At 41.7% G+C, this 12,949-nt stretch overlaps 1 protein-coding gene across 1 annotated transcript; it reads right to left on the bottom strand.

The window, feature by feature from the left end:
- Positions 1-9,305: 9,305 nt before the first annotated feature.
- Positions 9,306-10,223, bottom strand: LOC101762625 (zinc finger MYM-type protein 1-like). Its single transcript, XM_012846818.1, has one exon. It carries the CDS (start codon positions 10,221-10,223, stop codon positions 9,306-9,308), a length of 918 nt encoding a protein of 305 aa, XP_012702272.1.
- Between the last annotated feature and the right edge of the window lie 2,726 nt (positions 10,224-12,949).

The following is a 12,949-nucleotide window of genomic DNA, read 5'->3' as shown; positions in this document are numbered from 1 at the left end:
AGTATGCAGATGATAACCTGCTTATCATTCCAGCTAGTGCTCCTGACCTCTTCTATTTGAAAGGTTTATTGAGATCGTTTGCAAATTCCATAGGTCTTAAAGTTAACTTCAGTAAGTCCTTAATTATGCCCATAAATGTGGAGGATTCCAAATGTCAAATGCTGGCTAACACATTGGGATGTCAAATAGGAACCATGCCTTTCACTTACTTGAGACTTTCATTAGGGACTACCAAGGCATCAGTGGAGGAATTTATTCCTGTACTCACCAGAATGGAGAAAAGGCTTATGGGAATAAATAAGTTTCTTTCCTATTCAGGAAGACTCATTCTTGTCAACTTAGTTTTTTCAGCCTTGCAGACTTTCTACCTATGCACTTTCAAACTGCCAGTCCCAATCATTGAGCAAATAGAGAAGTACTGCAAGCATTGTCTGTAGAACAATGGGGATTTGACAAAAAAGGGGGCTATTAGTTGCTTGGACTACTGCATGTAAGCTTAAAGATCAGGGAGGTCTTGGCATAATTGATGTTAGAACACAAAACTCTGCACTGCTGATTAAATATCTGCATAAGTTCTACAATAAAGTAGATCTTCCATGGGTGCATCTGACTTGGAAACACTTCTACAAGTGTGGTAATCCTCCACATGCAAGATCCTAGGTTGGGTCATTTTGGTGGAGAGATGTCATGAGTTTTGCTAATAAATTTTTGACTATATCATCGCCAGTGGTGCACCAGGGAGACAACATTATGTTCTAGAAAGATCCATGGGATCTAGGTTAGCTAAGGCTGAAATTCCCTCAGCTCTTCTCCTTTGCCAAGAGGTCTAATTGCTCTGTCAAAGCATTTGCATCCAATGATACAGAGAGGAACTTCCATTTGCCTCTCTCAAGCACTGTTGCCAATTAGCTAATGGAGCTCAATGCATTACTAGAAGACATATCTCTATCTGATAATAGCCAGGATGTTTGGATGTATACATGGGGTTCTGAAATATACACATCGAAGAAAGCTTACAACAAGCTTCTTGAGCCCCAGCAGTGCTCCCCCTTGTTCAAATGGAGGTGGAAGTCATCTTGTAGGGGTAAACACAACTTCTTTTTCTAGCTTCTCTTGAGGGACCGACTAAATACAAGAAACATGCTTCGTAGAAAGAATATGTTTCTGCCGGATTACACCTATGTACTTTGCAACTGCAGTGCTGAAGAAACTGTCATGCTCCTTTTCTTCTCATGCCCTTTCAGCCAGGCATATTGGGCATTGTTGCAAATAAATTGGGACCTCTCCCTTCCACCACTGGACATGGTTATTGCTGGACGTCATGATTCTGGTGCTCCAATTTTCAGAGAAATTTTCATATTAGGTTGCTGGTGCATTTAGTGTCATAGAAACAATATCATATTTGATGGTGGAACTCTCTCCTTGGGTGCTTGGAGAGCTCTGATGAAGCATGAGGTTTTAATGGTTTTGATTAAGGCAAAGCCATCAAGGAAAGTGCCAGTCTCTTCTTGGTTAAGTAGTCTTTAATGTGTACTCTCTTTTTTCTTTGAGTCTATGACTCACACATGTAAATACTTTGTTCATATATATATAAAAAAATAGGTAGGGGGCTCCCCTGCTAACTTCGGTCAAAAAAAAAACCTATATGTGTCATATGAGCTATTTGCATTGATGATATCAAAGCCAAAAGCACTACCAACCTTAAGCATCACACTTCCAACCAAGTAAGATAGAAGATTCAAGAAGATGATAGTCAAAGAAACTCATCAAGAGATTACAAAGAAGAAATGGACCCTAAGCTCATCAAGGAAGTCGACAAATATGATCAACTGCTTGAAGAACATCAACAAGATGGGTACATGGTCTTCCTAAGTGTTGGATGTCATCATCAATAAATGAAAGTTGAGAAGATCAAGTTATAGAAGATGAGGAGGAGGAGGAAATTAAAGGCCCAAGCATGAAGCTTTTGTGACCTTCAAATAATAGGTGAGCTGTGGTGAAGAATCAAAGTCAAGTGATGAATCAAACAAGAGGTTCACTACTCACACAACAAGATTCATGTCGTCATCATTCCACTTGTACTTTATGGCCAAAGGTGTGGAAAGCCATTCAAGTGATGATCAATTCGATGAGGATTCTCCTCCCATTGAAGAGTTTCTTGATATGATCTATGCGTGGCAAAGAGTCCTTAAGAAACAATCTAAGGAACTAATAAATCAACTTAATGCTCTTGATGATTTTAACTCGACCCTTGTTAAATATTATGATAATTTATTGTGCAAATTCAACTTACTTAACAAAGACTATTAATATCTATATCAATACTAAAATTGAGAGTATTAAAATGATAATAAGGACTCTTTAGATGAAAAATGGAGAAATCTATCCTTTGTGCTATCCCATCTCTATGGTAGATGCTTCAACTTCTTACATTGATTTAATTCATGAATCTTGCTCACTCTCTTGCTATGATAAAAAAAATTGGGAACATTATTTTAGAAAAATGAGATGATCTTATTGCCAAGGAGAATGATGAGCTCAAGCAAGAAGTGGATATGCTCATGAGGCACTTGGCAAGATGGAAGGTCAAGAGCACCGAGAGCGTTATACAACCCTCTAGATATAACCTCTATTACATGGTGAAGAAGTCTGAGAAGGGAGCAACCATAACGTGTTTCATCTTTCATGTATCATCAAGATGGACACAAGTCCTACCAATAGTATTAAGTCAAGAAGATAGCCAAGGGTGAGAAGAAGAAAACGAATTCACCATCAAATGATCCCTCATTTATACCAAGCTCAACACATGAATAACAATAAGAGAACCTCCTATGTTATCAAGAAGAGGAGCAATTGTAAAGTGGTTGCTCACATAGTTGGTAGGAAATAATGGGGTTGGAAGTGACCTTTTTGGATGCCCAAGGAAGAAGTCATCATCAACATGAAGGGGTCTCAAAAACTTTGGGTTCCAAAGGATACTTAAAGCCCATAGATCGACTATGGGAATTTGAAGATTTGGCACATAAGAAGAAGAGAAGGTTAAAGCAAAGAAGCCAAGTTTTACAAGATTAGACATGTATTGCCAAGTCCCCCCATACAAAGGTAAAGGAGGTAATGCTAGCTAAATTTCAATACAATCTTTATATAGCACCATTGTTGGGCCTAGGTTTGCATGCATTTTCTTTCCATTAGTTTAACAAAATGCAAGGAGTAGCTAATCACTCCACCAGGACCCATTAATAAGCTCTTACTTCATAGACTAGCGGGTACTTAGGACCTCAGGAGCAAGTATTATGTGGATTCTAAAGTTTGCATCTTGTTGGCATTCATTATTTCCACCTTTTAGTGCTATTTAAGTGGTGTTTTTGGACTAAATCTTATACTAACCTGCCACTTCGCACCTGATATAACCCCGTATTCGCATATGTGTTGTTTTTGGACCATATTGCAAAATTACAGGAAATACGACATAAACGGAGGGTTTTTGTACAAGTTGGATTTGGACCTGGACTTTGAATATTGGCAGACAAAACTAGAAACATTGGACTCCAAGCCAGCAGGAGCAGCTGAACTTGCACGTGCCATATCCTCCACATCCGAACTCCGATTGGAGCAATTTGGTGAGAAAATTGCATAGCTCAAAAAGATCTACAATTTTCATATGGAGCACTCGAATGTTTGAGGCCTGCAGAGGGCAGGCCAATCAACCCATGAGACCCAAGCCGATCGACCTGATTCGATGTGCCCTTCGCCTCACAACACCTCTTGACTATAAATATTACCATTCTTGATCGGCATACGCATCCATCCATCAGAAGTCTGCGAACCCTAGGGCATTCACCAAAGGGAGCTGAGGACCACTGCAAGTCTTCAGAGTTGTCTATGAGATGGCTTAGACCAAACCCTAGCCTCCATGGCCTCCCTACGCGGATGTGCCATGGTGGAGTTCAGGAGCTAGTAGTGGATCATCGAAGGTATGTACTCGGAGGTGATGATCTAATACATCTATCATGTGCGCAATGTCTTCATGTCATCCGATCTGTTAGCGACTCATTGCCTCCTTTTATGCTTTTGTATCTGTCGTGGATATGCTTGTTCCTAGTATAGTTTCGGATTAGACTATCTATCATGCTTTGTGTAATCATGGTGATTAGATCTAGTATGTTGACCCTTCATGATAGCTAGACCCTTAAACTGCCTACGCCGATAGGAGGGATTGTGACAAGATCCGGTTCCGTGTAAGGTGGGGGTTTTGGGTAGGTTGACCTGAGGTAGTAGTATAAAGATTGCTTTGGATGAGATGCATGGTGTGCTTGCTTATTGGCTAGAACTACAACAAGAAGGTGATAGGTTCTTGTTGCCCATGGCAGCATTATGTCATATGTATCTATGGATGTGATCGACTTGTATTCTTATCATTCATCTCTACATCAGGTTTATCTCTTATACACAATCGATGCTTCATGTTATCATGTTAGGATTGATCCGTTAGATTAGATAGAAAACCGTAGCCAGTTCGATGTCAATCCACGAATTGATAAACCTTAGATGGAATACTCTAAGAAAAAAACTACAACTGATCCATGCGCTTGTGGTTCAAACTGGCATGCTAGTTGCCGCCAACACATCTCAGTCAGATTGCAGAGTTCACATCTCGATTTGATACATGTATGTGTACGATCTACTCTAAATATTTTAAAATGTAAAAAATTGTTCTAATTTTATCATAACTCAAAATATTCTGATACTGATGAAGTTCATAGAAAATATATTAATAACTAGAATAATACTAAAAAATGGACTATCAACATGTATTTGTGGTGGATTTTAATAGATTAATTTGATTTTATAGATTTTTTTCAAACACTAATCTTGAGATTGGTTTAGTCACCACAAGTATCTCATCATCGGTGGACACATCACCTACCACTGGAACAATAGTGATATTAATTACTAAGATAAATTCAAATGCAAGCACCCATGTTGATGTAGGGACGCAAACCTGGTTGGGTATGTTCCATAGCAAGAAGCCTCACTAACTAATAAGCGTCATAATAATTGGAACTAACAAGCATCATCAACAAGTGAAATTACATATATTTCTTCTACCAGTTGATCTTTTATATCATCAACGGGTTGGAGCAAAATTTCTTGAACTAATAAGCGTCATAATAATTAGAACTAATTCTATATTTCATCCACCCAGCTAACCATAATCCTTATTTCATCCAACCAGTGGGCAACTCAAGGAATAGTTTTGTAGTTGTCTACCAATTAGTATTAAAATAAGACAAACACAGGAATAATAGAGGCCTAGAAGTGTTGTTTTTGAATGGCGTCGAGAATCTGCCAAGAATGTTGCTGGGTCCAGGTGGAGTAATTAGCTACATCGTACATATATGCCTAACTTCACGGATAACGAATTCATGATGCAATTCCGGCAACAAATTGACGAGTAGTTCTTGAGCCTCCTAGGTGCTTGCTGGTCTATGAATAGCTGCACTTTTTGACAATAATTAAAGTCTTCTATATATGTATAGCTAATCTATACGTTACCTCCTAACTTGTACAAGTTTTCAACTACTATCAATAGCTAGCTGAAGGAGCACGATGCGACAGTGTATAGACTAGCTAGGGTGTCAGCTGAAATTATATATGCCAAAGCCGAATGCTGAAAAGAACGTCTCTCTGAATGAATGAACAGTTCAAGGATAGGACCTGCATGAAGATAATTCAGGGAACACCGCCGCAACTTTCACAAGTTCGGATAATAGCTCTTCTACCAGCACTCAGCGTACTGCAGTTAGTCTCTGGGCGCTACGTCTATGATTAGCTTGTAAGTCTTAAACTCACCCATTGTTTTTTTCTCCACGTTGGATAATTTCAATCGCTTGCCTTTTCTTGTCCTTTTTAATTTTCTGCCTTGTAATAAACCTTCAGACAAAAAATATTAGTCGTCATAGTAGTTGCTTGCTGCTACCTGTTACATGATTGAACTTTCAGCAGACAGTGAAACAAAATTCTTATTACTAATTTGATATACCACGATGTCACAATCCCGGTTATATAGCTTAGAGCCTCAGCCCCATGGGATATGCTAATGTACTCATAATAACCATTTTTTAACGAATACCCTACTCATAACCATAGCACCTCATCACTTACAATTTCCGGTCCATGTGGAATACATGACCCTAGAAACGTATGAATAGGAAAAACATAAAAATAGAACTTGATGATACCTTGAGGCCTGTGGGATAAGGAAACACAAGAAATGCAAGAATGGATGTTTGGATAGAGTGTAAGACAACACAGGAATTTTATGAAAGAGTGGCACTAAGAAAACTTTCCATGAAGTTCAGTAAAATTCTTCCAAAATCCCAATGGAACAAGCTATTTTCTAAACGTGTTCGTAGGAAAATGTCCTATATGATTCCAATCCTCCAAAATACCTTTTTAGACAAAAGGCCGATGGTCCAGATTTTATTGAAAGCCCAGCCATTAGTCCTGCTGCAGTCACCAGCTTAAAATCACCCGTACAGGAAACTTAAAAAAAGGTACGACCCCCTCCAGGTAACAAGCAAACTCAAAAAACACGCTCCCTCATGACACCCTTACAAACTGAGAGATTGAAGGCGCAGGTCTGAGGGACATCTAAAACAGTGACCCAACAGCGTACAGATTTGAAAGAAGAAGAAAAAAAACAGTGTAGAATCAGAACTTGAAAAGCTCAGGCCACCTTCAGTTCTTTCGGAGCGATATCAGCCCAGCCTTCAGTTTGGAGCTCTTTTACAATGCACAATACTACCACTTAAACTTTTCGTCAAATTGCCTCAGCCCTGTGGATGTACTATCCCAGCCCAGTGCATCTCTTACCCAGGACCGCACAAAAACCACCAAAGGTAAACACTAAGTGGTTGACCCCCTCTACTTTACCAGAGAGTTTGCAATGAATAGGCCCATCCAAATTTCTCTTCTTCAACTGTAAAGCTGTTTGAATCTTGTCTTTCCATAGCATCCACAAGAAAATCTTGACCTTCAATGCAAGTCTAGTATTCCATATGTCTGTAATTCTCAACTCAACACAGCCTGGATCAATAATCAATCTTTATAGGGATCTTGTGGAATAGCGTCCATATTTCTCCAGCTTCCAGGACGCAATGTATTTTTGATCGGTCAACTCTACATTTTCCAGAGCCTCGTGCAGCTCGCCCCTGCCTCTCCAAAATCCCTTCTAAAAGTCGGTGCTTCCACATCATGCTCCTCAACCGAAATATCAGCTTCGCTGCATATTCTGTAAAGCCGAGGGTATAAGATTTTAAATGCATACTGCCCGCTCCAAACATCTGCCAAAATCTGGTTCTTTTCCCATCCCCAATTACAATCACTCTCCCAAACTTGTACCAATCCTTCACCTTGTTCAGTCTTGTCCAGAATTGCGATCCTCCCTCAGTGGCGGGCGCAGGATTTGGACTATGGGTATTCAAAATTGAAGATGGCAGGAAAAAAAATGACAGACTAAATTATAGTTTTATAACACATAATAATTAAGTGGTAGCAGCATCATTGATTAATAAAATTTATCAGAAATTGAAATTGTCCAGCTACTAATGATCAACATATCAAAGTGGCAACATGTGAAATAAATAGAGGCTAAAACAGTAAAATGGTAACAAAGATTATAACTTACAAGCTATAGGACAACTTTCCGTTCTGCAATGCTTTGGAAATGAGCGATGATGTCCTTATCCTTAGCTTGCATGAAGAATTCCCTTTCAATCAATGTGACCAAGCAACCATTCAAATATTTCTGCCCCATCTTACTTCTTCTCTTGTTCTTTATCAAATTCATTATAGAAAAGACCCTCTCAACACCAGCAGTTGCAACAGGGAGAACAAGCACCAATTTGAGAAGTTTATAAACAATGTCATACCGAGAAACCTTTCCTTCTTTAACTAGCATCATAGACAACTCTGCTAGACTTCTCAAATTTTTGAAGTTTTCATCATTTCTTACATCATTGATATAGTGGTGCAACTGAAAATGAAGCTGGTTTATTTATTGAAATTCAAAGTCATGTGGATAGAACCCAGCAAGCTTAACCAAGTTCTCAACATTAAAAGCAGAAAAGGAATTAGCTGGACTGAATGATGCCATGCATCTAAGTAGCTCTGTGTTTACCTCATCAAACCTATTATTGAGCTCTTGAACCTGTCTATCAATGACACCCAAAAACATATCAGCATGAAACCGGTGATAATTAATGGCACCTCTGTAGAACTGCCTTGATCTTTGCATAGGAATATACTTCCCATATTCATGTCAACAACTTTAACATTGTGCTTCTCACAAAAAGAAGTGACCTTGGTAAGAAATTCTTGCCATCCAGAATCTTGTCTCAAAACATCCAGCTCTACCTCTGTAAACTCCAGAAGATCCATTGCATTTACGATATCTTGCTCCCTCTTTTGCAAAGCATTGCACAAGTCATTGGTGTATCCAAATATTTCATTCATCAAGTGTAGCAGGAAAACAAACTCAAAGGACTTAAATACTGTGAGCATAGTTTGAGCCCCATTAGCCTCAGCCCCTTTACTTTCATTCCTAATCCTAAAGAGAACTTTCTTGATTGAAGGATACAAGAACATAACATGCATTACAGTTCTGTAGTGAGATCCCCATCGTGTATCACCTGGCCTTGCTAAGCCCATCTCTTGATTCAATCCTTGCCCGGTTTCAATTTCACCCAATTTCAATGCTTCAATCATATATTCAGCTTGAGCAATGCGAAGCATACGGATCTTTTTACAAGACATCCCTAGAACATTCAACAAATAAGCAAGTTGCCCAAAGAACCAATCACAATCAGTATTCTCCTTAACAACCGCTACAAGTGTTAGTTGAAGTTGATGGGCGAAGCAATGAACATAATAAGCAGAAGGGGACTCATCCATAATTAGTTTCTTCAAACCATTAACATGACCCTTCATATTACTAGCTCCATCATACCCTTGACCACGTACCTTGGATAGGGGCAATTGATATTTCATAAGCAAGGACTGAATTGCTTCTTTAAGAGTCAATGATGTAGTATCTTCAACTTGGACAAGACCTAGAAACTGCTCAACTCGTTCTCCTTTTTTATTGACAAAACGCAAACAAAGAGCCAATTGTTCCAATAGGTATGCATCACTTGACTCATCAGCAAGAATTGCAAAACACTCATCACCAAGTTCGTCTATGATAAATTTGGTTGTTTCATGAGCACAAGCATCAATGAGTTGTTTCTGGATCTTGTGATCTATCATCTGACAGTTTGTGGTGCATTCTCTAGTACCACCAGATTAACCTCTTCAAAGTTTCCTGCTAGCCATGCTAAAATTTCCCGAAAATTCCCCTTGTTGAGTGAATCCTTTGTTTCATCATGACCCCTAAAAGCCAACCCTTGACGCAACAGAAATCTTATGCACTTAAGTGACCATATCAAGCGAGCTAGATACTTAGCCTTGAATTGTGCAGTGTTTGATGCAACAGATTCACGGATTGATGCCTTAGGTCTCGTGAACAATCTATATTTCTCTTCAGCTTCACTATGAGCACTATCGATACCACCAACATGCCTATGAATTCTCCTTTTCATATTCCAATTTCTAAACCCTTCAACAACAAAAGCATCTCCACCAGGAAATTTGCAGCTATCTTTGAACAAATAGCAAACAAAGCAAAATGCAGCATCTTTATCCACACTGTACTCAATCCACTTAAATTCAGCAAACCACTTATGTTGGAAGCGGCGCATACCTCCACAATCATGTTGCGGAAAAGCATCCCTCTTCATCTTTGGTTGACATGGCCCCAATGCAATGTATGCCCTTCTAACTGAATCTTGGTCATTGACATCATAGCTTGAGATCGGAGCCCTCAATCCAGGATCATGCTCAATGCCATAATCATTCTTGTCTTCATCACTAGAATCATTGTCTTCCACAGGTATGGATTCACCATCTTCTGTTGTACCGTTCTCTGGAGGCTGGTTGGATCTCACTGGTTCATGTGGTACCGTGCTTGTTTTACTACCACTCTGCCCTTGGAATAACACTAGTTGCATTTGGCTTAAATTGCAAGATTGATTAACATTCTCCGGTTCAGGTTGTCTCTTCTTTGCAGCAGCCCTTGCCATGAAAATCCTCAAATCAGTAGCGGCACTACCCTTCCTCTTCATGGTTCAAACCTAAAAGTTACACAATTTCACGTTGAACTAAATTCATGAGCATCCACATTTTGCAAGTTGATGTGCTATCCTAATTTGACAAACAATTGAAAATGCTCACCTCAATTTCACAAACAATCAGGAATAGCAGTTCACAAAATCCACAAATCAGTAGACAGTAGGGGCTCGGCCGACTGGACTTGCGGAGGGTGGAGCCGGCGAGCTGCGGCGCCGAACGGCCGAAGCGTGGCGCACTGGTGCGCCCAGCCGCCTACCAGTAGCGCGCTGCGCTTGCGCGCCCGTTGCCGCCGGCCCGTGCCCCGTGCCCGTCGGCGGTCGGCCGCTGCGGCGCGCCGGCGCCTCCGCTCAGCTCCAGGCGCCAACCGCGCGTGTGGCCGTGTGCGCAGGCCGCCAGCCGCCCTCGACCCTCCTAGCCTGCCAGTCGCTGAGCGGCGAGCCGCAGACTACCGCCGGGCCCGGGCACCGCCGCCGCCACTGCCGGTCCGCCGCCGCCGCCGGCGGCCCGTCGCCCGCTGCGCTCGGCTCCAGGCGACCAGGCGCCAACCGCGCGCGCGGCCGCGCGGCGCACGCAGGCCACCCGCCGCCTCCTAGCCCGCCAGCCGCGACCTCCCGCCGGATGCCACCGCCGCCGGATGCCGCCGCCGCCGGACGCCCTAGGGATCGTGCGCAGCCGTGGCCCGTGGTGCGTGTGAATGTGCTCACGCGTGGGGTGGGCCGGTGGGGGACTGGGGGCAGTCGAGTGGGCATGCGCAGGCCGGATGGGCCGAATGGGCCAGTTGGGCTAGTCGAGGGAGAGCAAAGTTGGCCTCCGGTGGGCCTTTTTGAGTGAAATACTTCTGTATTTTTGTTTTTTTCATACATATACCTAAAATACACTATATATATGAAATGTTTTTGCAAAAATAATGGGTATTCAATTGAATACCATTGAATCTAAAGTGGGCCCGCCCTCCCCCGCGCCCTAAATGGCAAGATGCCATTGTCCCCCTAGGTACTTCTTCCCTCTGCAATCCAATACATATCCTCTGATCCTCACTCTCCAAATCTATATATCTATTTTGATACCAGGGCAGTGTTCATGGCCCTGGGTGTCTATAAAGCCCGATCCCCAAAACTCTTTTGGCTTGTTCAGCACTTCCCACTTTACCGCATGGTATTTCTATTTCTTGCCCACTCGCTGCTAGAAAAATTTAGCTCTGGCCGTGTCAATCCTTTGATGGGAGCAGATAAAATCCCATGATATACATTGGAATGCTGGTCAGGCTGGTATTCAACAGAATTCCTTTTCCCTAGTATGAAAGCTGTCCGCAATTCCAAGTAGCCAGCTTGTTCTCAATTTTAGCAGGTGGATCACTCAACTCTGTTTTAGTTAGCTTCACATGACTCAACGGAATCCCCAGGTACTTCATGGGTAAAACTCCAACAGCATAGTTAAAACATTTGGCTATTTTCTCTTGAGTGTTCTTATCAGCACCCACCACAAAAACTTCACTTTTATTGTAATTTATTGTCATGCCAGACATCACTTCATAGCAAAACAACAGGAATTTCATCAACGCTGTGGTTCCTGCATTGTTCTCTAGAAAAATCACAGTATCATTAGCATATTGGAAATGTGTGAGCCCTCCTATTAGTTCTGGAACCAATCCAGTGATCACTTTGTTGTCCTTAACCATTTCTCAGACTGCATTTCCATCCAGGTTGAAAAGCAATGAGGATAGCAGGTCCCCTTGCCTCAACTCCTTGTAACTTCTAAAGAACCCCCCTCTTTCTCCATTAAGGTTGACCACTACTCTCCCTCCTGTCACCGCAGACATTGTCCATTGTATCCATTGTTCGGAGAAGTTCTTCCTTTTCATCACCTCCTACAAAAAATTCAAACTAGCCTTAGCATACGCTTTCTCAATGTCCAGCTTCAGGACACTCCCCCCGTCTCTTCCTGGATCTCAGATCATGCAAAACCTCATGCAGGATCAGCACTCCATCTGATATGTACCTGCCAGGAATGAATGTTGTGTGGCTCTCTCCAACTACCTGAGCAGCAACCTTAGTTACCTCAAGTCAAAACTTCGGTTATAATTTTGTAGATGACATTGAGGAGGCAAATTGGTCTATATTATTCAGTGTTCACTGCTCCTTTTATCTTTGGGATCAGGGCAATCACCCATAATTTAGTCTTTGCAAGTCCAGCTCCCCCTTATGTAAGCTAAATGGCATCTCAAGAATATCATCCCGGACCTGCCCCAATAATTCCTTGAAAAAGAGTGGAAAATCCATCTAGGCTAGGGGCGGAATCAGGTTTCATCTCTCTCACCGCACCTTCCAATTCTTCCATGGTAAAAGGTCTAGTAAGCTGGTCGTTGTCTGCTTCACCCACCCTTCTTCGTCTGTCACAAAAGGATTCTTGTAGGCGCATCTTAGGCTCTTCCTCTCCTCCGAAGAGTTTTCAGCAGAATCCTGTTATGTGATACTTTAATTGTTGTGTTTCAGTTATTGTCATGTGTCCATCCTCCAAGCTCTTGATAGTACATTTCCTTTTCCTCCTGTTAGCGACAACATGAAAGTATCCAGTGTTGGCATCCCCTCCGAGTAACCATCTCTCACCACCCCTTCTCTGCCAAAACACTTATTCCTTGTGATACAGTTCCACCAACTCAGTTTCTAGTTTATATCTGCTTTCCCATTCTACATTAGTGAGGTCCCTGATATCTGCTCCT

Source organism: Setaria italica, chromosome VI, assembly GCF_000263155.2.
Source record: "Setaria italica strain Yugu1 chromosome VI, Setaria_italica_v2.0, whole genome shotgun sequence".
Classification (NCBI taxonomy): Eukaryota; Viridiplantae; Streptophyta; class Magnoliopsida; order Poales; family Poaceae; genus Setaria; species Setaria italica.
The sequence above is the reverse complement of the archived record's forward strand: the minus strand, read 5'-3'. Positions and strand labels throughout refer to the sequence as shown.